The following is a 26,822-nucleotide window of genomic DNA, read 5'->3' as shown; positions in this document are numbered from 1 at the left end:
ATAGCATCAGCGGTCTGAAATAAACATCAAGAAATTAACAACTAAACATTCACCAGCCAAATGTTCAGGATGAACTGCTTTTCATTTTTTTTTTTTTTACACAATTATTTACTTATGTGGTCCAAATCCCAAACTTTGCCCCATCTCATGAAGTCTGAATTTTAATTAAACTCTTTCTCATGACCCCTACTCTCTCCCTCATATTCCAGGACGACCTGCTTTGATTTAACCCCAGATGAATGGCCAAATGGCTCAAGCTTTAGCAATCTGTCAACCTTCGTCATCAAACATGACGTAGCAATATTAACCCTTCTTTCATTATAGCACAAAAAAATAAGGATTGGACGACATTTTTTATTGAGCGCATTGTTTGATACACGACCAGTCAAACGAGTTGAAAATTTGACAGGATTGCTACGAATTTGAAACAAAGACTCCTACAGAAGAGATAATTATCCAGGAAGACTTTAACATCCATCTCAGACATTGACTGAAAAGCCATACAACTGATGTGGAAGGTATAATCCTGAAAATCTCAAGTATTACTTACGGTTTAAATGATTACAGAGGTTATTGACCATTTTTTCTTATTTAAAACAGCATACATCTCTTCTCGTGACAAGCCGCGGTTCAAAACCGATCGTGAGTCAGAGTCAGAAGAAAGGCTAGCCAGAAATGGCGTTTCACGAAATAAGACAAGGATTAGGATGCTTTCATTAGAGCTCGAAACTGGTCAATTAATGTAACGCGTCCTAAAACCGATTACAGACACACACTTGAAGAAAACTAAAAGGGGCCACAGCAGAGCGGCGGTGGTGAACCATCAAGGAGCCTTTACCCTCATCTAAACTCATCTCAGTTTTATTAATTCAAATCGAAAGGGCGATTATGCAGTTTGGCCAGGGAAAGACCGAGGATTTTAGGAAAACAATAATCCGTCTTCACTTCCGTCTGCACTTTCTGCAACGAACACATGTAAAAAACCAACTGTGTAAATATAACAAGCAGAAAGGGGTTTAGGACGTTCGTTCAGTAGGCTATCACCAAAGCTTCAGGACCCAACAGGGTATCCAATATCATCCCAAAAATAAGTGCTCAAGAACTCACCGGTCTTCACACCTCTGCTCTGTAAATACTTTACAGTAGGACCGTCCCAAAAAGTCTGCAGAGGTGTTCATGTAGTCCCTGCGCCAAAGACAGATAGTGACCCTATTACCTTAGGATCCTACCACCCGATCAGCCCCCTGCCCTGCTAACGAAATAGATGTAAAAGTATTCGTAATAAGGCTCTCTACCAGCACTTTCAGTCACGCTGGTCATTGTCTGATGTAAAATACGGTTTTCGTAGGAAACGGGTTAGATTAACAGTGGCGGATCCAGGGAGGGGGGTTCGCGCCCCCTGACGTAACGGTGGATTTGTGGTTGGGACCATGCGCGCTGATTTGGGATGCAGGTTATTTTTTTGTAATTGGTTTTTAATAGTTGAGTTTTTAATAGGTTATTATTTATTAAGACTGGTTCTTTTTACAAACAAATTTGAAAGAAGGTTTCATTTACTTTGTGCGGGCTCTGTCAGATGTTACTAATGACAAATACCGCCTATAAGTATTTGATTAAATTCAGGTTTTTCAAGGTAATCTTTCCGTATTACCACAAAAGTATCTCCATTCCGTAAAATCCCAACTTCTTTAGGCTGTCGAAATGAAATTTCGGGATCATACTGTCACAACGGTACTGAAAAGCCAAATATTTACTTCTTTTTACTGTCAAAAATTTGTCATGGCACTGAGGCAAATTAAACTGATATCATTACTTTTTTTGGCTGTCTGTTTTGGTTTTTTGGGTTTGATTTTTCTGCGAAGCGGGGTGGTTTTGACAACATTGTTGTTTTTTAAGGGATTTGCATAATAGAAAGCAAATGTATGAGAAACGCAAAAATTATTAATATAAGTTTTGGATTTCGGTGAGCCAATGACGGCTACTTTAATGCCTATTTTCACCTAATTAAAGCTCTGTATTATATGACATATCGTATCCTCTAAAACATAAAACATTAAACAAATCCAAAACATTAAAATAAAGGACAACCTCTTTAGAACTTAATAAAGGTTCGTGTATATGCTTAAAACTAAGGAAATGAGTCAAAATATCTTTCAAAGGTCGGAGTAATCATTAAAGAAGAATAGATTTTCGAATAATTATTTTTAGCTCATAAATAATTATGTGTTCATTTTTTTATCTAGTTGGTATAGATGGCTCTCTGAATTCTCAGTTTGAGTAATTGGAATGGGATCGATTTTTTTTTTCAAACATTTACCAATAAAATGTTGATAAAAAGTGGAAATTCACCCAACTTGAGTTAACCACGGAAACGGAATGCAACTACAATATTACTTCAGATTTTCTCGTCTTCTCAATATCAACCAGTCACACAATATACTTATGTTTTTGTATAGAGATTACATATATTTGTCCATAAAATTGTCTAAACTGTTATATATACCGCTGAGGATTTTTGTACTTATTTTGGTACATGCCATCCAAGCATAACTCCACGATCAGTTGTTAATAAATCAAAATTTTAACATGACAATTCTCTTACTTAATAATAAATCTGAGTCAAATTTCAAATTTTTCCTTTTACTTTTTGCACGATTAGTTGTTAATAAATCAAAATTTTAACATGACAGTTCTCTTACTTAATAATAAATCTGAGTCAAATTTCAAATTTTTACTTTTTGCTGAACAGACATATCGATATTTAAACTTTGAACAGAATATCTGAAAATCTCAAGATTAAAAAAAAATAATTAGAAATCTACCATAGCTTGAAGACCTGAGAATTTAAATCACCAATCTATACCAATCAAATAAAAAACTAACAAACACATAATTGTTTGTTTTTTAGGGTATTTTGACTCATATACTTCGTTTGAAGCACATACCAACAAGCAACTTTATTAGATTTCATATTTTTCTGCCGATTTATTCGAATACTTTAGGATGAATAGAAGAGGAAATACTACCGATGAGCTCTAAACTGACAGGACTAGCCATTATAAACGTTAACCGAAATATTGAGGTAGACATCGACCGTGTAATAAATAGATATGGCGAGAGTGGAAATACAGAAATAAGACTTTTTTTAAAATAAAATTGTGAATTGTGTAATTTAAGCAAAACATGTCGAACTTTAAAGAATGGAAAGATACGCTACACTGTTATGAAAAGTAAAATTTTGATTAGTAAACTTTTAAGATTTCATCAAAGTTGACACTGCTTATTAAAACACTATTTTTAAAACGAAACAGCGAGTTAATGCTTTATTGCCTATACTTAAAACTCTCGATCTAAATGTCTTGTATGCATTTCTATCTCTTCGTTCTGTTTTTCGTGTTACAACCCTATAAGAACTAGTATTTGAAACTTAATAAATCTATGACGAATATACAAGTTGTATTTTTATCCTCATTTCCTAATCTTCATTACTATCATAGTTACTAAGCGATGGGTTAGGCGACGTTCTAAATGATTTGACCTATACAAATTGTCACAAAAAGTCCATAACCCCAAAAGATGGTTCAAGACCAATTTTTTTTTTTTTTTTTTTTTACAATCAAAAGCTTAGCTCACTCACTATAGCGACCAGAATTGCAAAGGCAAAAATTATGCAGAAAATATTAAATATCATATTTTTTATAGATGGTGGACGGCTTTTTATTTTTTATGGCGGGGGGGTTACAGCTTACTATTTTTTGTATCAATATTTTTATACCACTTTAATTTCAATAGATGTATTAGAACTTTAACCCTCACCAGATCTTAGATTAAATTAACAACCATTTCCACTATCTACCTACGACACATAGTTGTCGAGGTTCCCTTTAAATTTCGGGTATTTATTTGTTCGCAAGTTTATTGAAGCAACCTATTATGCGCCCCCCTAAAGAAAATCCAAGATCTAACTCTCTCTCTCTCAAAATAGCATACCCGAAAGGCCACCAATTCTTTAAGGACAAGGTTTGAAGATGAGGGGATTTTCCTAGCGTTGATACAAATACTGGTTGCACCGGGAAAAGAATAAGGAAAAGTTCAGTCTGCCGGAAACCCTGAAACCTATGCTTGAGGTATATATAGTTGGTTCAGTAGCTATAAGTTATAAGCCAGTTTATAATATTAAACTCTATATACCAGATAGAGTTGACTCAGTCAAAAATCTGGGATAATAAGTTAAGTTGGAAAGTCCACTGTGCAAAAAAAGCTCAGCAAGATAGAGCTTCCCTAATCCAGTACCAGAGAGTGGTGGGAGGAAAAGTGGGGGTTTAGCTCAAAACAAGATTATGCATCTATCTATACAAAGCAGTAATTCAACCGGTGCTGTCTTGTTATGGCACAGTGGTCAGGGTAAACTAGGCTCACATTCACGCATAAATGACCCCTTCAATACGACTACATTGGCTTGCCGGCCAAATGATCACATCAGTGTACTATGGAACTGCCACGGCATCCGTGGTACTATGTATAGAATTTTCACCTACAGAGAATTTCCTAGAGGAAGAAACTAAATAAAGTTCTGTCAGGCTACAGATTGCAGGCCAATAGAACCAGAAACTGCAGTTACGGAGTAGGAAAATTAAAAGCCGCTTGGAGGCACACAATTCACAACAGCTAAAGTGCAGGGAGCTGCAAATTCCAAAGATAACATTGTCCCTGTGATAAAACCAGTAAAACATTAATAGATTTTTATAAAGACAAGGAATGATACAGAGCAGGAAATTGCATTATTCCACTAAAATAGTGCAATAACCTGTTATACAGAAGGATCGCAAACCCATGGAAAGTTGGAGACAGAGGCAGTCATGTACTGCAATGCCCCTGATCCAAAGAAAAGATAACATGTTATCACTTACTGGTATTTTCAACGGTCTTCCAGGTTGAAATCAGAAATCGTTGCAACAAAACAGGAAGACAAGAGCCCAGAGCAATTAAAAAAATTAAAATAGGAACATTTGCATCACACCTGACAACCAAACATGTCTTAAGGCTCTTGAGGACATAAAGAGCAGTGAAAAAGTGCATTTGAGTGCTGTGAAGCCTTAAAGAGACTAGCATCCAATATTAGCTGTATTACTCTGATGTAGACACAGAACATTCTGGGATAAAGGTAAATAACTGGCAGATGAAACAGCTACGGCTGGAGCATCAATAAATTGTTATAGGCAAGAAGCTTTCATTTTCATCCCTCAGAGCTGCTGACAAGCTTCTATAAGAAGACAGACCACTGAGAGACCGGAACAAAACTGGCGCAGAACGGTGGGAAGTAAAGAAACAAATTCAACCCCACGCCGATCAAACATCTTCCTCGAAATTCAAAGGCTGAAATACGAAATCGATACTGAAGCCTTTAGAGGAAAGAGGGTTTTTACGAGTCGTCTCATTCAAAAAAGAAGAGATGATTTCACAATTTTCCAAAAATAACAACTGGCAGCGGACACAATAAGGCATCTATTAGAAGAATGTCCAGCCGGCGTTAGATACCGGCTGGAAATATCTCATAAATTGGATGTTAATTTGGGGGAAATAGTATTTAATTGTAAGGTCCAACAACTTACAGGGTATGTGATAAGGATGGGTAAATCAGCCTTTAGTCCTTGTTGGTTTTTTTTGAGCTAAAAAGACTTCAGAAAAACGGAAGTAGGAGTGGATGCGTGGCTAGTCAGTTTAAATGCTTCAAAACAAAAGAAATCCAAATTTTTAAAGCGTGAAATAGGAAGGTTCAACCTCTTTGCATCTTTAAAGGAGAAGCAATAAAAAAAGTGAATACATTACGCCTTCTTTGAGTCCATTTCCCGTTATATCTCATGAGGGCTGAGCATCTAAGCAAAGTGAGATACTCCTGTATCTCAGATACTCTAAAACTCGTTCCATACGATTTACTCGTCAAAATTTAGCTCGTCAGGACTACCTTGCGTAGGATACACTCCGCTAAAAAGACTTCAAAACGAGTTTCACCTGATGGTCCACCATCACGTGGAAAGACCTCCCAGTAGAGGTAATCTCAGAAAACACATCTCTCGAGGTGTTCAAGAGAGTGCATAACAATACCTAAGAAAAAGCAGGGTAATCCGCAGGAGTAGTGTCATATCATCAGTTATGATTGAGCCATGAAGCCTGTATTAATAATAATAATTAAAAAAACACCAAAAGGTAGCTATGCTTCCTTGATTTAAGCTTTAGGTTGACACCAGAGACTACTAGATGTTGGCCTTAAGTTTAATTGACTTTACACTTTACTTACAATACCAAGTCCAAGGGTAAGGTTCACGCCAAACGAAAGCATATTTTAGGCTACTTTATGATTTTTCTTTTCCCAAAAAGTATTAGTTACCTCGAGATAATTTTTTTTTTGGCAGAACGATCGAGTTTTTCATAGCTTAATAGTATCGTTTAAGTAAACGATACTATTATTCAATTATTAAGTCAAAAATCCACAAAACATTCACCAGTCTCAATACCTTTCCTGCCCCCTGACACTAGATAACACTAGACCAAATCAATATAAACAGAGACTATTTTTTCTTGTTCTGGGCCACTTTTTAAAATTACTTTAAGCTTTTCGTTAATTTAATCACTACAAATTTCAGTAAAAATTTGACAAAGATAAATTCATAATTAACAATTGAGAAAAAGGAAACATGGTAATCAGCAATCATGCCTTGGAAGATTGACGACTGATCCTCCATAGTCCGACACCCTAACGATGCGATATCGAAGCAATGCATCAAGTTTTCCTTTGCAGTCGTGGAGGATGCACCCAGGAGGTCAAAGAAAAATCCTATCATCTACCACCACGTCCGACTTGAAGTCACTTAGTAAGTACAGGAATTATGGCAGACGCTGAGATGGAGAATGGTCATCGATCATTGAACCCTCAACTAGAGCCAGACCCTCCAGAAGCAAAACACGTAGCCAGATCTACAGCTCCACCATAAGAAAATTAATTGCAACATGGAGCGAAAAAAGTAATTATGCAATAAAGAAAACAATTAAAAAAAACCTCTTGTTCTGATTTTTCAGCCTCTGCACAAAGAGGCAAATAGGCTGAACGTTTTATTTGTGTCCGCTTAACCAGCCGGTCTTTATCTGCAAGAATCAGCTCAATCTGCTTCAGTGTTGACTGTTCAAACTTCTGGAAAGATTTTGAACTTAATTTACCAGATGCTAATTTGGTTCTCTGATTCCAATAGTTGATCATCTCATTTCTGTAGCTTAAAAACTGCTTATGGCGGTTTGATATAGTTTGAGAGTATTCCTTTAATTTCATCCTCTTTTTTAGAGGTTCATACCCGTTATCCATCTTTTCTTCTTCTTCTGTATCACTTGCTATTTCGTCATCACTATAAATAAAAGAAAAATTAAGAATACTACAGTAAAAAATATCAAATTCCAAAGAAAATATATATCAGAAAACAAGAAAACAAACTAATTTCTTGAAAAATATCTTTTCTCACCTACTAAAAATAATAAACAAGAAGCTGAAAAAGAAAAGCACCAGTTTTTACCTTTTAAGTACAGCTTATATAGTCAATAATCGCAAACAGACCCATAAACTTTACTAAAAAGCACGTTTTAATTAGATGTCTTATTTTAGACAATATATTTCTACCACAATTGATTTAGGCTTTATACAGATTCTGACTGCCTCAACTTACGTAAACTCAAATTTTAGTAGCAATAGCCGTTTCTTTTCTCATGCTTAGCCAAAATGGTACCTTTTTATAAAGTTGTATACAGTTCAAAACATAGTTCCAACTTCTTTAATATACATCCAGTCAAAATAGACCTGCACGACAAGAGAGGAGAGGGGGAGGGAGGGGCAAACGATAATTATAGGAACATCATTTGATGAAGAAGCTCAAAAGTCGACAAAAATCATAAATATAAGTTGAAACGAGGACTTATTTTGTAGACTATCAGACGATCGATAGATAGCTTTTAGATAGCCAAAATCGTTATAATTCAATATCTTAGAAAACATGCATTGCTTCTTGTTGATCGGTCTTAGAATGAAACACTAATAGGACTACTCAGGGGCAAACGTGCTATTTTTGAGGAGGTCCTTTACAAAGTTCGAATAATAACCCCTGAAGAATGCAACATGCTTGGAATCTACAAGTAAAAGAGATAGATCTTGTGCTAAAAATTATTTGATATCAATTCAAGTAAAACTTACTTTTTGTATATTTTTTGTAAGTCTAGATGCAAAAACAAGCGTTGTAAAAAAAAGAGAAATGAAATAAAATAAAGCAAATAATCTTACCTCTCAACTTGACTTGACTTATTGGCATTGTCCCCAGCTACGGCTTTGGTCTTCGAATTACTGGCAAATAGCCTTCCCTAGAAATTGATAATAACCTTGTGAAAACACATGTCAAATAGAAAAGCCATGTTCTAAAATATTAATGTACATATGGAAATCAATTAATGAATACAATTTAGCATCTATCCTACAAATGTTATGAGCATCTGCTATCAGGAAGCCAAAATTTGTGAAAACTTATCAACGAGCCAAGAAAAAATTGCTTTGGATTTTTGTATTTACTAGAACTAATCAATACTATTGGAAAGGCGCCAAAAGGACGCTGTAAAGGAAATTCATCTTCAACCAAGCAGTTGGTCCATGGAGTTCTCTCGGACCAGAAGACAGTCTAGTCTCCTAAAGTTGAAGCCTTCAAGTCTTCGGTCAGCAAGGACTGGTAATGCAAGCTATGGCGCACATCTTGGGACGCGGCAACTCAGATTTGAGCCACTTTCTTCACTGACAACCATCCACAGAATTCCTCCTATTACCAGTAGGTACAATTTCAGGGACTTTTAACGGCACTAAAAATAATTCCATTTAATTCAATAACACCAATACTACACTAATAAGACAAGTTTTTGACTGGATATCATTTTTAAGCCCATGTTTCCCTGGAAAGGATCCTTAGCATCAATTTTAAAGTTTCCTCTTCTATACGTACATTGTCTTTTCTCTTCTTACTAGATTTAGCCGTTGATGAGTTCTAGTCTGTTATGGGAAAAATTACCTTGATTTGCTTTGATACGAAGCCATATCCATGTAGCAGTCATATATCCCTGACCAATCAAAAGCTAGTACCATTCTAATCTATCGCTCTTCCTTTGAGATTTTCTAGTCAGCTTAACACTATCTCAGCCAGAAATTCGACATGGGATTTTGCAATCTTGAAAAAAATCATGGATTTTATTTTCACGTTTAAATGTCCCGTCCAAACTATAGGAAAACTCCACATTCATCAGACCAAACTCTCCAAAGTATCCTAAAAATCAATTAAAATGAGACATGAGAACAATTAACTTAACATGGGAGAAAAAACATCCCAGGTACTTTTCCGCTATACAAAAATACACCATCCTTATGGTTTCAGAGGTCACGAAGAAAATGCTAGTGATAGACTAATTCATGATAAATTTAATGTTCCTGTTTTGTTCATGTTGCTGATCTATGTTCATTTTGAAAGTGGTCAGGAAAAACAAAAAGCACTAAGTCAAGCCTCCAGTTTGATTCATCTGAATTTCCTTAAATATTTATTGGGTACGAGTTAGTGAATTATCATTGATTACATTATTACCTGAAACAGTAGTGCTACCACAAAAACTAGTATTTTTATTTATGTTGATGACGTCAGCAGAGGAAATAAAAAGTCCTGATTTGGCTAGATTCGTGGACTAAAAAAAAAAAAAAAAAAAAAAAAAAAAAAAAAAAAAAAAAAAAAAAAAATCCGTAAAGTTAGTTAAATAGTCTAAATAGAACGAATCAAATCAACAAATTAGCTCATGAGAGTAGCTACTGCAACCCTAAGACTAGTAACTTCATACCAGTTTAAAACGAGCATACCTGCATACTAGGAAGAGACAGTCAAAAATCTAACGCTTCTCCTCCGCATGTTCGGCATAAGAACCAACCACACAAAGAAAAAATTATCCCAAAGGTTGTAATATTTTTAGGATATATTAAGCATCTTCTGGACCAATATATATTTTTGAATGAACACTAACCTGCAATTCTAAAAGATCATCCAAAAGGTCTTTCAAAGACCTTTGAGCTTTTTTCAGTGCAGATTTTCCATCTCCATCTAATTTATCCACAAAGACGTTCCAAGAGGTCGACTGGGGGAGCTTGTTTGATGCAATTAGTGATTTCTGAAGTTTTATTCGAGACTCAATAAGATTATCATATACTCCTGGAAAAGACAAATTACTGATTATCTATATGCGTGATTCAATGATAAATTTCGAAGAGGCATTCAGGCCCACGTATACTTGGATGAAATCCTCGATATCTTAAAAAAAAAATGATAACAATTTTTTTCAAAAGAGAAATCGGATTCCACAAAACATGGATTTCCAAAGTTTCAGGCGGAAATTCGGTTGGAAGAACTTATGGGACACAGTTATCCACTCATAATTGTTCTAGATTTGAGGAATAACCTTTTTTGATACTCTAGTTTATTTTTAATGCTACGTCCTTCGCCCTAGAACGCAGAATTCATGTCTCGAGGATCCGAGTTTATGGACACCAATCCGTTCTTCCACTAAGTTCAGATTGGCTTCAAACCCTTTAAAGGTATAGCTAAAACACTAAATCCTAAAACTTACCAAGTTTAGTTGAGATTTGCCCACTTCTTCTGGTAGGTTACGCGACGACACAAATTTATGGACATACCCCCTTCCCCCTATAAGCCAATAACCAAGTAAGCCATAAACAAATAACCAAATAAGATTGGATATGGACCCATGAATTCTCGTCAAGTTTAGTTGAGATTTGACTAGCTTTTCAAGTAGATTTACTAACGACAAGAATAAAGAGACTTTTTCCTCCTAGGAAGTCAGATCAAGCATATACCACCAAAAGGATACACACTCTTAGTTACCACTCATGTTAGTTGAGACCTTAAAGCGCCTTTCGTTAGACATCTCGGTGACAAGAATCGAAATCCTAAGCCACCTCGCCAATTCTCCGAAATCCGATCACATTGAAACCACTGTTAAGCCACAGGAGAGAAAAAACTCCCTAAATTCTTGTAAGGTCATGTAGTTACTAAAAGTCAACCAAAACAGTCGGATATGAGTCAGATGACCAACATCAAACGACAAATTTAAAACAAATTTTATTAGAAGTAAGACTAGGTTAATCGTTGCACCTTTTTATGGTCTGGTCCTAATCCGACCTCAGTGGGCAGAAAGAAGGTAAAGCTATTAATATCTCTTTTTTTTTTTTTTTACCCACAAACGTTTTCGCAGAATTCACTGGACAAAGCCTAGTAGTCAATCGGGCGACAGTGAAGAAAGGACTAAAAATTTTGTCATCCACATCTGTCAAAGCGCCTATTCGATCAAATATTAGACTGGACAGGGACTAGTCGCTAGAAATTTTACTGCGCCTTTACAAGGTTCAAATAAAATCCAATGGACATCGTCATTGTAAAGCTCAACAACTATGGTCAATAAGTAAGAATCGCTGTAACAATTCGCTGACCTTGGCACCGGGGCTCAATTCCTAAGTGCTTCAATACATACATTGCAATATATAAAAAGGGAAAAAAAAGAAAAAAGTACTTTTCTTGTACGAAGATGGGATGCATTGAGTTCCGACATGAGCAAGTTTCTGATTTCCAAGAAGTATTTTCAGTAAAGTCTCTACTAATTACATTTAAAATTTATGCTGTAGTCACTGATAAATAACTAAGCACGATTTGAGCACGGAAGTGTTACACATTTTAAACTCAACTTATTTTACGTTAAATTTGTGCATTACCCGAAATTGAACTCAGCGCCAAGATTAAATATAAATACTCAAAACCCTCCTTCTGTGTAATAGTCAACCCCAACTTTAAAATAGGAAACATTTCTTTTTAACATTCTTTTAAGGTATAGCAATTCATTCATGACACTTTTAGTATACATTTCGATCTTCAAGTATATAGACTAGCGTCAACATGAGGAAAAAGGTAAAGAGAAGAGGGGAGTTTGTTTGCTATGGCCTAACTTAACCTTGCTTTGTCTGCAAAAGGATGACTTCTAGCACTTTCACGAATTTTCGAGACCCCGTAAAATTTGGTTTCGAAGTTCATCGCGAGGTTTACATTATATAAACAAGGTTACTACATCTGAGGATCCCTTAGATGTTAAATTTTTCTGTCAAATTACGTTATTTTATAATGAAGCTGTACAGGATGTGCAAACGGTAGTGTTTGGTTTTTTAATTTTTAAACTAACGTCAAATTTCGAAGAAGCATCGACTCCATAGATTCTTTAGCTGCAAGGCTAAAATAGATTTCGATAAATAATGTGAGACTTTCATAAGCAAACAATATCCGAGTTTATATCTAGGTAAACAAACTCAGCTTTAAAACTTGAAAACAATTTAAATTGATTGAGGCATACGTGCAAGGTCAAAAAGTTTTTCACTCATCTTTGCTCATCGTCTACACAAACTTCTTCTTTTAATTTTGGCTACTACCAAAGCTGCATACCTGCACATGACAGTCTTTTCATTAAGGTGAATCTCATTGGTTTTCATATAATTTTAGTTGATATAATGTCATATAATGTTAATGAAAACTTATTAGCTTTAAAACTTGAAAACAATAAAAATTAATTGACGCATGCGTGCAAGGTCAAAAGCACCGTGCAACAAACCGTAAACACACTTACAATTAGAAGGTACATTAGAAAAGAATACCTAGTTCAGATAAGCAGCTTCCGCAATATAAGCTCTTGGCGTTTGATGACCGAATTGCATTCATTTGGTCTGCACTTTTTGTATTATAATTATTTTAGACCAATAAAGAATGTCAAGATCAATTTGCAATAAAACTATGATAATTACCAGCAAAAACCGAGAACAACAAATCAAAAGAGAAGCTAGTAAACAAGGCCCACTTTTACTACAAAAGGATATCAGACATTTTATACCCATTAAGCAGCTGAAATATATCTGTCGGTGCATGCATAAAGAACATAAGCGGTTTAGCAGTAAACTGCCTAACCACGGGCGAATATTGCTACATTTGATGCTAAGCTTAAGATAATTTATAAAAAGTATAAAGGATAGAAAAATAAGGGAAAAAAGAAAATTTATTTATTTGGTCATGATATCACCAGGGTATTTTTTTTCAAGTTTTTGGCATTGCAGAATTCTCTTTTATTTAGCTAATTTGCATATTTCTGATAGCTCTCAAACATTCAAACAAACTCAAGAAAAATATGTATCTGATGATACCACCACAGCATATGTTTCAGATGCTCTAGTTAGAAAATCGTAAGCCCCGTCTAAATAAGCATCTATAATCTAGCAAGACGGATGAAAATTTAGGTTACAGTAACTTCTCAAGCTACGCATTAAATCGTAATCTACATTCTTTCTGCTACCAGTAAATGTGCTAAGAATACAATGGTAAGAAAAAAAAAGCGAAAAAAAAAAATAATAATAAAATATACTATACTTATACATTACAATGTTTCGAAACAAACATGATACACATTCAATGGGGATACGTTGTCATAAAATATTTCACGAGTAGGGTTAACAAAGCATAGAATTTCAGGCCCAAATTAACCAAATATTCTACATGGGAAAACCATTAGGAAAAATACAGAGGGAAATTTTTAAGTGTGAATAAAATACTAGAGATAAATTTTTTACGACGGTAAAAGCAAGGTAAAATCCGAATGATCAAGAATTCATAGTGCCAGCAACAAGATTGAAAGCAGTCCCAATACAAAGAGCAAAGAGAAAAAAAAAATTTACCAAGAAGTTTATGCAATTTTAGAAACATCCCAAGATTCAGCCATTTATTTCCTAAAAGATCTACTTTACTACTAAAATTCTATGACAAGCAACTTTCATGAACTCTAAAATTATTGTTCTCCAAAAATCACATGAAAAAATTACCTAATTGTGCTTGAAGCGCTCTTCCTTTCTCAGCATCAGAAAAATTATCACCTTTGGTGAAAGTCTGAAAATTGCCATCACCAATTGTATCTTCTTTTTCTAGATCCGTATCAGCACCTTCTTCCACTACAAGATGCAAAAATAAGACATTTTAGAGTACATATCACAGTCAATGCAATAGCGTCTACTTAGCAAAGAGCAATGTTCGCAATGTATTTTTTTCTAGTCTCTTGGAATGGATGTTCATAGAAACCCAAAAAGCGCTAATTCAATCGAAAATTTTAAGCTCTATAGCACTTTTTAAGGACAGTAACTAATCAAAGGACGCCATTCGCATTTCAAATCCCTTTTTGCTCCCAGGGAGCCAACAGTCCCAAAAGTGATTGAATCCAAACTTCAAGATAGCCATTCAAATAAGAGCAGTTTAATCAGTGTTTACATGTCATTTTCAGAACAGTTTTGAGTGAAAAAAAAAAACAAACAAAAAACAAACATATTTATGACCTAGTACTCGATCATTTGTCTGAATCAAAGAACTGAAGAGTTCTTCGGGAGTAAAAAATGGAGTACATAACAAGAGACCCTGGGACAAGAGCCTCATTTCTGCAATTTGCAGACAAAACTATCTGGTTTTAAAAAGCCAATAATGATTTAGGAGATACAATTCTTTTTGCCAAAGTTAATTAGGCGTATGCAATTTATTTTATCCAAGTGAATTCAGCTTTTATCTTTGCATATCTATAAAGGCTACTTTTGTGAACAGATGATGTTTTTAGGTCTATGGCAGCATCTTTAGCTTCAGTTTCTTCCACGGACGGAAAAAACGAACTTGAATAATATTAATAATAAAAATAAAACAAAATTAGGAACCGACATAACCAGATGTTTCATCATTCGGGGACACCCATTCCGGTAAAGAAGTGCTACTTCTTTGAAAAAGCCAATACTCATTAGAACAAGACAAAAGCAGACCCAAGAGTGAAATCAATCAGGCTGCAATGCATATTTCAACCATATATGAGCAAAGCTATAATAGTCAATACATACAGGTGTTAACAGCACGTTCAAGTGTCACTCTGTATTTTGAATTTCATTTTCCTCGGCCCTGGTAAATTCCTGACTGATGATATCTACAGCATCCATTTATGGCTAGGAAAGTTAACATTTTTCGTGGCATGACTTAATCTCCAGTTCATTTCTGACGACGCAGCGAAGGGGTCATAAACCCTCTTGGGAATTGGCCAAGAATCAAAGATATTGCTGAGTTTAAAATTCTAATGATAAAAATATTAGTAGGTAGCTCTACAGACGCAAATTCCAAGAATTAAACAATGGGAAAATCAAAGGACAGCATCCCCGGGGTCATGATACAAAAAAAAAAAAAAACAAAAAAAAACAAACCAACTCAAACGCTTTGCTAGTACAAACTTCACAGAAAATTTAACAATTTAAACTTCACAGAAAATTAAACTAAGTACAACGTCAATACAATTACTTTTAAGGTGTATTTAGACTACACAACGTTTCAGGCATGGTGAAGGGGGAGGAGTCAAAAGCACAGAGAAGTATATTTTACTGGGAAACTTTAGGAGGAATCGTTCGGAAACCATATACGCGTGAGTAGAGTTATATTGATATTTCCGTGCACCCTAATATTACATGCATAGAGCACAGTAGAGTTAAAAGAGCCCTTATCGTTTTAAAGAGCTCTCTTTTTATTCTTTTTTATATCAATTAATAAAAGAAAACTATCCAAAAAAGAGGTTTTTCAAAGAAAAGTAAATGCCGTATCAAACTTAAGATCAGCAGAAACAAATTCCTATAATAATTTAAGCTCAAAAGACTATAACTACTATTAAACAATAAATGAAACCCAAAACAATCAGAAACTAAATAAACAATCATAGCAAACAGACATACAACAGGCAAACAAACTCTTGCTTGTGATGATTTTTGATCGTTTTAAGCTTGATTTGCATGTTCAATTGACGTTTGTTCGTTTTAAGATTTATTTATTCATTTTTATTAATAACTGTTGTATGTTTGTTTGCTATGTTTATTTATTTAATTTCTGTTGGTTATGGGTTTCATTTATTTTTTAATATTAATTTCTGGTCATTTCGAGTTTGAATTATTCTATAAGAATTTACTTCTGTAGAACTTATGTTTAATACGCCCCTTACTTTTCTTTGAAAAACTTCTTTTTTCGGAAAGTTTTTTTTTTTTAAATTAGTTACTATTCGTTTTGATAGCCGAATTTCAAGTTTTTCAACATTCTATCCAAAGTTTTCAAAGCCAATTTTTCTCAAAATCCCAGTATCAAAAGTAGCCTAGCATCAAGTGACAATATCACCCGTAAATGAAAGTTCTTCCATATATCAGTAAATCAAAGAATCAAAGTTTCAAAATAACAATAAGCAACTTGCAAAACTTACAGCCCATGCCCTAGGGGCTGGAGGGTTCAACCCCGGAAGCATAGTTATTTGGCCTTTGGACTATTTTGAACGAAATGGCAATCTCAAAATTTTGACCTGATGCATTTGGGGAAAAGGGGTGGGGGCAAGAGGCTGGTTGCCCTTTGATCACTTTTGCTTCTTAAACAAAGGGAAATAAAAAGATTTCAATTTTCTATCCATTGAGTTCCCTCCAAATTTAATACGACCACCCCTTCCACAAAACCCTTATATGTAAACAACGGACAGTTTGCTTAAGTTACGGTCCTTGCCCAAAGGGCTGCTGGGGGATTTGTCAAACCCTGAGTTATAGTTATTTGACTTTTACATTATTTTGAACAAAATAAATATTTCAAATTTGATCGAATCCATCCGAGGAAAAAAGGGCGTGAGGGAAGGTGGGGGTGGCTGGTCACCCTCTAATTTCTTTCAACTCTTAAAAAGAGCCCTAGAACTTTCAATTTCCAATCGAATAAACTTCCTGGAAAGTTTATACAACCACCCCTTCCATAGAAACCTTATACGTTAGCAATGAATACCTAGCATAACTTATAGACCTTGCCTCGAGGGCTAGGGGTAATGAAACCCAGAATCATAGCTTTTTGATATTTAGACGATTTTGAACAAATTGGTGATCTCAAAATTTAAATCGGAAGAATTTGAGGAGAAAGGGCCGTCTAGGAGGGGGGGGGGTTGTTTGCCCTCCGATCACTCTTGATTTTTAAAAAAGGAATTAGAACTTTCGATTTAAAACTAATAAGTCTTCTCCGAAATATATACGACCCTCTTCCATAATAAACTTGTATGTTAACAATGGACATATTGCATAACTTCCAGCCCTTGCCCTAGAGGCTTTGGTTTTCTTTTTGTCAACCCTAATCGCAAAGTTATTTAACCCTTGGAGTATTTTGAACAAAATGGCATTCTCGAAAATTTTATCATGTACAGTTGGGGACAGAGGGTATCGGCAAGGGGCTAGTTGCCCTCCCATCACTTTTGACTCTTAAAAAGGGTGTTAAAACTTCCGATTTCCAATCGAATGGGCCCCCTCCGAATTGTATACGACCACTCCTTCTATATGAAGTGCCCTTGAAAAAAAAAACACTGAAGCTATTTAAGATTTATTTATTCATCTTTATTTGCACTTGTTATCTTTATGTCTGCTATGATCGTTAATTTTAATTTCTGTTCGTTTTAAGTTTGAACTATAATATCAATTAATTTCTGCTGGTCTTGAGTTTAATATGGCTCTTTACCTTTCTTTGAAAATATTCATTTAATGCAAAGTTTTTTTTTTTTTTTTAATTACCTTATGCTCATTTTTATTACCAAACGTTTTCTTATTGGTTTATAAAATGAATATTTATAAAATGTTTATAAAATAATAGTTTATATAATGAATGGTCTATAGCGTTGTCTCTGATTAAGATTAAATAAAAAAAAAAATTAATTTAGAGTTTACTCAGATAAAAATAAGGACCAACATTAAAATCTGATTTTCTGAAATCTTAAATATCTGATGGTGGGATTTTCAATGTGATTCCATGACTTTTGGGGGATGTTTCCTCCCTTTTTCGAAAATGAGGCGAACTTTCTCAGGCTCGTAAATTTTGGGGGATAACATTAAATCTGATCATTTTTGTATATTTGGAATCAAAATAAAAATCCTATTCTTTTGATATATCTACTGCTATCAAAATTCCATTCGTTTAGATTTCGGTAGCTATTGGGCCGAGTAGCTCCTTTTACAGTTCCTTACCACGAACTGTTAGAAAAAGATATGAAAAAACTAAAACATTCGAGAATGACAGTTATAAACATTATAAAAAATGTGTACGTTTTTGTGTGTCTATGGTTAAACTTATACACGCTAGCTTGTAGAATGTTTTTCATTTCTATATACTATAAAATACAAGAGTAGATAAACATACCATCATAAAGACTTCCATCAGTATCCTCACCAGATGAGGTCATTTCATTCCCGCTGTCAACGGCATCATCACTGCCTATTACTTCTGCCTTGTCTTCCTCATCAAGATCATCACTAAAAATTAGTTACAATTAGACTATGTTACTTTACAGCTCTACGCTCAAATTGTGCCAGTAACAACAACACAATTGGATTATATCTGCATTGCAAGGATGGGATAGTTTCAACAAATAAAAATCAATAATTGTTTCTACACTATAAAAGGAGAAGAAAAAGTAAAGTAAGGCAGCCATGAAGCATTAATTTTTTTTACAATCAAAAACATATGTAGAAATTTAACAAGGATACGAGAAATTCTTCAATAGGGGGTTATCAAAACGCAAAAGGAAAAAATAGAAATAGTAGCCAATATGAAATGGCCTATCAAAGCAAGCAACAGCTGCATGTCTACAAAAAAGTTGAAATTAAGAAGGAGACAGGACAGTATATTTTTACTTAGATATATAAATAGGCTCACGCATCCATTTAAACTTTTATTTGCCTGATCGTCCTAACCTTGTTACCAAAGTTACTTCTTCATGTGTTTGCGAGACCTGTGGATGCAGAAGGAGGTCCTTTCCTCTGTTTGGAATTCCATGAACACTTTCACTGATTATTGGATGATTCTAACTATAGTGCAAAAAAAAAAAAATACATTAGCAAATTGATAACAATCAGTGCGCTTCGAGCAATAACAATGTCTTTTTAGAATTATTATCATCAAGCTTTGAATTGTGGATTCCAAATCGTGTGAAAGGGAGCAAGGATAAAACCATCAATGATTTATGTATTTACAATTGATGGCAGTAATTTCTCAGTCTCCTAAAATATTGATCCATTGGTTTATATTCAAAGAGAACATGTTGAGGGTTTTCCAAAGTCTAAAGACTATTTCTGCATAGACGGGTATGGTGGATTCCCCATTTAAAAAGAACAGTATTGAGCAAAATAGTTCCAGCTTTTAGCTTATAATAGAGCATAGTAAAATCCTTAGACTTGAAAAGAGGGTGCACAAAACTCTGGTAAGCAATTTTTGTTCAAGCTCTAACAACCTCTCTGAATTCACGGTCCTTACATTTCTTGAAGGAAAGATATCTGCTGCCTTATTTACAAAATTAACCGCCATTTCAACATATTTGATTTCTTTAAGACTAGAAATATGAAGAAATGCAATAAAAATCTGGTTGAAAACAGATAAACAATTTCTTGGCGTATACCTTTCTAGTTATTGTGATCAGCATGGTAATTTATTTGGTTTAAAACATGAATTGATGAAACAGAATCTGATAGGAACAGGCTGTTCCTTTAAGAAATCTCAAGACAAATTAATGATTCTAATGCAAGTCGTACTTGCTTGTATTCTGGTGAAATGCCGTCTTCTCTGAATCAAAGCTCTTTCTTGTAGAGGGGTAATCCCTAAGAGATTTCCTATTTTGGTAGTAGGGTTATGCTTATGCATAGGACCCGACCGATATTATCGGGCCAATATGAGGATCAGCGTCATTATCAGATATCGGAAAAAAATATCGGTTATCGGCTGATATTCTTTTCTTTGCAACTTGTCCGGAAGATGGCATTTTGTTTGCCCAGTCCTTGGGGGCAGAGCCACCAGCTAACTCTGACCAGAGCGGAGAGAGCAGCACACATGAGTCAAATGAAGTCAAAGCATATGTGTTGTCAATACTTGTTAATAAACACCCGTTTCAGCAATGTTCCAACCGTATGGTGATTTCAAGAACGTACATCCTCTAGCAAAACAACTAAAAGGAATACCATAAACCTTACATTTCTGTTTAAGGAATGTTCACTTGCATGGGTGAAAGATCGAAGATTCAATTGGTTAGAACAATGATTTCCAATCAGGGGCGCAGCTAAGGAGGAGAGGAGGTGTTTTAAGGTGGGGAGTTCCAAGGTGTAACCGCCGCGTTTCAACACCTTGGAACATTTATTTTAGAAATTTGGCTTGTGTGTCCGCATTTGTCAGCATACTAGACGATTTTGCCGACAAACTCTTTAAATCCTTTCTTCAAACTTAAAACTGTAGCTGCACGCCTATATCCAGTGTGCCTAACATCATAGAACACATCATATGAATGTAAAGTGAAGTTTTCCCATTAATATGTGAACAATTAAAATTCAAAGTCCTGCTATTGAAATTTGGATTTTGAATAATCAATTTCGATAAATATCTTACGCTTCCTTCAATCAGATTTTCACATATTTGTGTTTATGTAACTTAACCAGCTTTTTTGATTAAATTTTGTCTTATTTCCTAATTCCACAAATATCCACCATTTCGTTTGTGTGCTCGGAAGCTGCTGATCAGAAAAGGTAAAGAAAATCAAACAACTTTTGTAAATGGCCTAATTTTAGAACCTGCAGTGAATTATTGAGGCTGTTCTTTGGTGTGTAATAGACCAGGAAGGAATACGTGGGTATGAATATGGGTAGAGAATGGGGATTTAAACTTCAGGCAAGTTTTTTTTCTGAGGGGAATTTATCGACAAATAATATGGTTATCGTATCGGTACGCTACCGATATACCGGTATCAGACCCCAAAAATTCAAATCAGTCGGGCCCTACTTATGAAGTCCCATAGCAATATAAACTGGAGAATTTTTTAACGTCTAAAGCGTGTTAAATATGTATGAGGAACAATTATCAAATAGCTGAATGCTATATCCCATCTTCGCTCTTATATAAATTTTTATAAACATTGATCATTGTTTTAGGTGGTGAACCCCATTTAGAATTAGAAAGTCTTTTTAGTAGAGCCAGTTTCTGGATAATATTATTCCTGAGTGATTTAAGGTGATCCTGTCATCTTAGTGTAAAACCAGAAACAATTACCAACAACTTCACTGAAGATTCATAATTTAGGAGAACTTTGGTATGGCTGTATGTTTTTGTCTATTAAATAGAATTGCTTTGTTTTTGGAAGTAGAAACAGACAAAGCTAATGTTTCTCCGAAGCAAGAGAATAATGGGACATTTTGTTGACTTATATATTACCAGGACACCTGCATAAAGCCCAAACGACGCATAGTGTACTTACTTAGAGATATACAGATAAAAACGGAAGTGGACTGAGTATGGCTCCCTGGGGTAATCCTTCTCTAATAGGGTGTTATGGACTCCTGCTATTACCAGCCTGAACAGCAACAAGTGCACCAAATAGGAGGACAGGGGGGAGGGAGGCATTTGAGCCCCCTTAGTCTTGGAAATGTACCTTCTTATTTCTATTTCATAGATATTTCCTACTTTAGCTATGTACTATATAAAGCAGCAAGACTGGCTAACTGGTCGGTTTATTTATCACCCTTGTTTTTTTTATAGCTATTAAATATCACTGAACTCCTAAAATGTCTTAGTTTAATCCAGATCTCAAGACGTTGAAGGAAATAGAGATCACGTGAAGCACATTTTTCACACTACTTGCTTTCTTGACTGCCAGGGTTTTGCTTTGAGGGATCATAACAAATTAAGATATCTGCGAAAAGGGGTAATTTGGTTGAAATAATCATCAGTTTAGCCAAATTTGTGAGTTCACATTTCCGTGAATTGGTGCCACTGAAATGATGAATGAAATGTCTAAAGGCAACAATGTCTAAAGTGCCTCATGCAGCTTATGTACATTCCCGTCTATGGATTAAACTTGGTTTTTGACCAACTGCCTAAAGAAACTCAGCGAATTTTCAGGATTTTTCTATGTGGTGCAAAGACTTCACATATTTATGTCATTCAGAAACACTCAACATGAACTATTTATGGAATTCCAGCATATTAGTAGTCAAAAGTCTTGGAGCTTGAGAGACCTGTTCTGAATTGCTAATTTTACCCAGTCCACTCTATTTACAAGGTGAAGGCCAGATTTAAATCAAGTGTTACTTTGCTAGCTGGCGTCTCTTATAGTTCCAATGGCGAGGTAGCATGCAAAGCAAAAGAACTACTGGAAAAAATCAACTCTGCCTCTTTGATCTCAACATTTGCACATAATGAAAAAAGCACCAGTTATTGCAAATTGCTTATCAGGACAACTTCAATCCAAACTTTGCTGAGTTATAAGGCACTTATATTGATTTCTGAAACATACTCTCCTAAAGCTGAAACATGATAACAAATGGAATAACTAAAGCAAAACATGTCCGAATTCTTGGCTTTACACAATATCGAGAATTCTTCTTTTGATTGTAAAATATAAAAATAATGATGAGAGAGTCATGTTATAAAAGAAATAAAAGAAGTTACCTTTCGGAATAAATTTGAAGCTCTGATTGAAAAGCAGCTAAAGAAGACTCATCAACATCCGAGTCTCCTGTCTTGTCAAGGTCCCATAGTTCTTTTCTTGTGACCCTTCTTCCTTCATATTTTTTGTCATCAAAGGCAATTTGGGAAGGCAGTAGCTTTTGCTTCAGCTTTCTTTTAGGTACAGTTATACTGCTTATATCTGTATAATTTTCGACTTTTGCTGCTGTATCTAAAGTGTAAAAAATATTACAGGCTAATAACAATAATTTCAAGACATAATTATTTTAAAAAAAAATATGATCTAACACGAATTTGATCTGGAAGCATAAACATATACTTTTGGACTAAGTTTGCTGGGTAGAATTTTTTCAGCTTTCAAATTATCTTGCTTAATCACTAGAGAGTCAGATGGCCTATAACCTCAGCTTGTTTTAATTGCAGCATTATTGGCACTCTTTTTCAAAGGTTATAAGTGATTAGCCAAAGATAAGATTTGGTATTAGCTGTGCTGTTAATTAGAAAACTTGATTCACAATTCTTAGGGTGGGTAAGAATTAGGTAATTTTTGGGGTCAGAAAGATTATATATAACTTTTTCATAGACCAAAAGTGTGATTTTAAGTCACCATTTAGTGACAAACATGTCCAAATTGACAAAAGGAAATGGATAAGAATAGATCAAAATGCTAAGAAAATTGACAAAACTAAGTTAGACAAACGGCTAGCAAGGTAAAGGGCATAATAATCCACAGAAACTCAAACATTTTAAAAGACGATCCTCCCATTCCCTTTAAGAAGTTTAATCCACAAAAGAAATAATTTTCTAAATGAAAAATGGACCTTCCTTTTTTAGGGCAAATCCTATTCAGATGGAGAAAGTAAAAATGAAATCAGTCAAACATCTTCTTTTATATTACTTTTAAGAACTTGTTCCTAATTATATTTTTGTTCAGGTAAGATATTAGGGTACACTTATAGTTTATCAGTTTCTTAATAACTCAGATAAGTTGTTGAGGAATATGAATGAAACTTTTACAATGAATCTACAGGTCAAATTTGAGTCAGGATGGTGTTTTTGAGCTTCTAACTTTACCACTTGCCTTTTTTTTAAGGATAAAAATATGAAACTTCCAGGCTCAAACTGTATGTCTAGCAATTTTCAGTTGTTTTTCAAAAATTAAAATTTATCTTTACAGAAGATTCTACCCCTCACAAGTAGTGAGAGAGCAGCAGTTTAAAAAATCCCTTTCAAGACTCATGTTTAAATTGTAGACATACTTCTGAATATATTATTTATACATGGTTATCACCAGATGTTAAATTCGTTTGTGCAGTTTGAATTTTACAACATATTATGAAAATGCCAGTCTTTGTGAAATGTTAATACTCATACCAAAATTGTATTGGATATAACATTTCCCATTTTAATTGAAGCTAAATTTGTCAGATAAGAACTATAGGTCTACTTTAAAAAAAAATGGAGAATTGTATTATTGAAAAATAATTCTGACACAACATATGTGCAAGCTGGAGTGCAAAAATACAATAACCATATAGCCTATCCAAAAATCAGATGTTAATTGTCATTGAACTTGATGAGAACCAAACACCAAACTTTTTCAACAAAATCAAAATTCAATGCCTCAAAAGAAGTGGAGGTAGGAACTTCCAAATACCCCCCTAGGCCCCAAATTTTCCAGAATAAATATTTCTAAAAATGTCAGTCTCCTAGCTTAACAACTATCTGCAAAACCAAAAAGCCCAAATCTAGAAATTTACCTTTAATTCAACAGAAAGAGTAATGTGAATGTTTCCAAGTGATAATTTTGACCTCAATGGCCTTATCCTGAATAAGTCAAAATAAACATTTGAGTTAGCATAAATTGTTTTTGGAGCAAACAAAGGACATGGAACTCTAAAAGACATGCCCATGCAAACAAATTTGCAACTTATCTAAAATTGAAAGCATTCAAAAAATAGCAATATAAATTACACTGAGGACATCCTATATTACTTATGATGAAGGTTTGGCTAGACTTGAACTTACTACATTGGAATCACAACATCACACCCTTACCATGAACTGTGGGCACAAGTGCCTTACTTCTGACTATCATTGACGTCTTCTTTCCCCCTTCAAATAAAATCCCCCAATCCTTTGTAATACAAGACTTAATGCTTATAGAGCTCCAAATACCCAACTTGACTAGTGTCCCCAAATGTTGACCATGATGTACTAAAAACTTTTTGTTCCCTAGTTTGTTTTGCCTTTTAATAATTGATTTAACTTTGTAATTATGTTAATCCCTTAACATTTGTTTTATCATTGTAATTGTGCTGACATTCTTATGCTAGCTTGTGTGCTATTTTAGCCAATAAATAATACTCTATTCTATCATTCAACTTCACAAAACAAGAAACATTTTTTTTTTTTTTTTTACATAATTCTCATAAAGATGATAAGAGAACAAAGTCTGCAAAGCTGTTAATTTCCCAATCCAGCTGATTTGGCTCAACTGAGAGTGAAATATGATGCTGATATAATAATCAATTTAGATTAGGATTACCATTTAAAGTATCTTCAATATCTGGATGGAAAACATCAGAAGCAGGATTAGAGAGTTCAGCAATTTTTTCTGCTAATGTTTTTCCTTTCATCATCTTGGCTCCTTTAGGCTGGTTTTGTCAATGGGACTTGAGAACTCCTTTTTCTCTTCTCCAATCTTCTATTCTATCCCTTTTTTGTCTATTTTCTTTTTTACACCAGATTGTCAATGGCACTAGTCTTAAAAATGGAAGTCTGAAAACAAGTCAGGATTAGAAATTATATGCATGATAAAATACAATCTAATTTATCCCCCCCCCCCAAAAAAAGACCTTTTATTTTAACAATAGAAAATGACATCAATAATTTTTGACTAATTGGATTGGAAATCAGAGATTCTAGTGCCCTTTTTAATAGTCAGACTGATCAAGGGTATCTAGCCCACCCTCTTGTGTCCTATTTCCCCAAATACATCTAATAGACATTTTTTGAAAGTGATTTGTTCAACAATAGTCCAAAGATCACAGGCAGTCTAATAGCATTACCTCAGTAAAGAACAATGTGGGCTCAATATACTATTTATTTTTTCAGACCAGGGTAATTTATATAGATTGTATAGAAGAAGTTGCCATACAAAATTCAAACAGGGTTCAATCCATTGGAAAATAGCATTTCTAGTATCCTTTTTAATAGCTGAAAGTGACTAGAGAACATCCCCCCCACACACACACACACCCATCATTTCTCAAACACATCCAATCAAAATTACAAGACATCCATTTTGTAATGAATATTTTGAAGGTCTAGTAATTCTGAATATGGGGATGACAACCTCCCATAGCCTTTAGGGCAAGGGCTATAAGCTATACTAGTTGCCCATTGTTACCATTTATAGTTTTTAAGGAAAGGGTGATTGTATAGACTTTGGATGTGGTTTATTCAATTGGAAATCATAAGTCCTATTGCTCTTTTCAAGAGTCAAAAGTGAAAAAAGGGCAACTAGCCCTCTCCCCATGCCTTCTTTTTGTCAAATGCATTGAGCATAAATTTTGAGATAGACATTTTGTTCAAAATACTCTAAATATCATATAACAATAACTTTGGGGTTGAAATAACCCCTCAGAACCTGAGAGCAAGGCTTGTAAGTAGTGTCCCAAAAGCATATAAGGTTTTCATAGAAGAGGTGATCATATAAACTTTAGAGGAGTCTCATTTAATTAGCAATTGAAAGTTCTAGTTCCCTTTTAAGAGTCAAAAGCAATGGAGGGCAACCATTGGTGTGATGCCCTCATTTTCTGAAACATATCTGATCAAAATTGTGAGATAGCTATTTAGTTAAAAAGTCCAAAGAATGCATAATAAAGCCTCCAGGGTTGACACAACCCACCAGAGCCCTGGGGCAAGGGTTATAAGTTATGCCCTGGGGGATATAAGGTTTATATCAAATGAGTGGCTGTATAAACTTTTAATAGGGTTCATTTGATTGGAAACTAGAGGTTATACTGCTCTTTTTAAGAGTAAAAAATAAACAATGGGCAACCAACCCCCCTCCACATGACTATCATTTTCTGAAAAAAATTTAAACATCTATTTTCTTTTGCATGGTTAATACAGCCAGTAATTATGCCT

General features: G+C 34.6%; 1 protein-coding gene across 3 annotated transcripts in view; it reads right to left on the bottom strand.

Annotated features, from left to right (window-relative positions):
• LOC136027302 (protein AATF-like) overlaps nucleotides 1-26,822 on the bottom strand; it is a 31,266-nt gene that overhangs the window by 2,692 nt on the left and 1,752 nt on the right. For all 3 annotated transcript variants that reach the window (XM_065704411.1, XM_065704410.1, XM_065704412.1), the window contains exons 2-8: nucleotides 25,216-25,448; nucleotides 22,650-22,878; nucleotides 18,363-18,475; nucleotides 13,979-14,104; nucleotides 10,081-10,265; nucleotides 8,321-8,397; nucleotides 7,058-7,397 (exon numbers count right to left, since the gene is read on the bottom strand). In XM_065704411.1, the coding sequence (XP_065560483.1) occupies nucleotides 7,058-7,397; nucleotides 8,321-8,397; nucleotides 10,081-10,265; nucleotides 13,979-14,104; nucleotides 18,363-18,475; nucleotides 22,650-22,878; nucleotides 25,216-25,309 (1,164 nt within the window). In that variant the 5' untranslated portion in view covers nucleotides 25,310-25,448. The remainder of the gene's footprint in view (nucleotides 1-7,057; nucleotides 7,398-8,320; nucleotides 8,398-10,080; nucleotides 10,266-13,978; nucleotides 14,105-18,362; nucleotides 18,476-22,649; nucleotides 22,879-25,215; nucleotides 25,449-26,822) is intronic.

This window comes from Artemia franciscana, chromosome 5, assembly GCF_032884065.1.
Source record: "Artemia franciscana chromosome 5, ASM3288406v1, whole genome shotgun sequence".
Classification (NCBI taxonomy): Eukaryota; Metazoa; Arthropoda; class Branchiopoda; order Anostraca; family Artemiidae; genus Artemia; species Artemia franciscana.
Note: the sequence above shows the minus strand (reverse complement) of the source record. Positions and strands in the feature narration are given on the sequence as shown.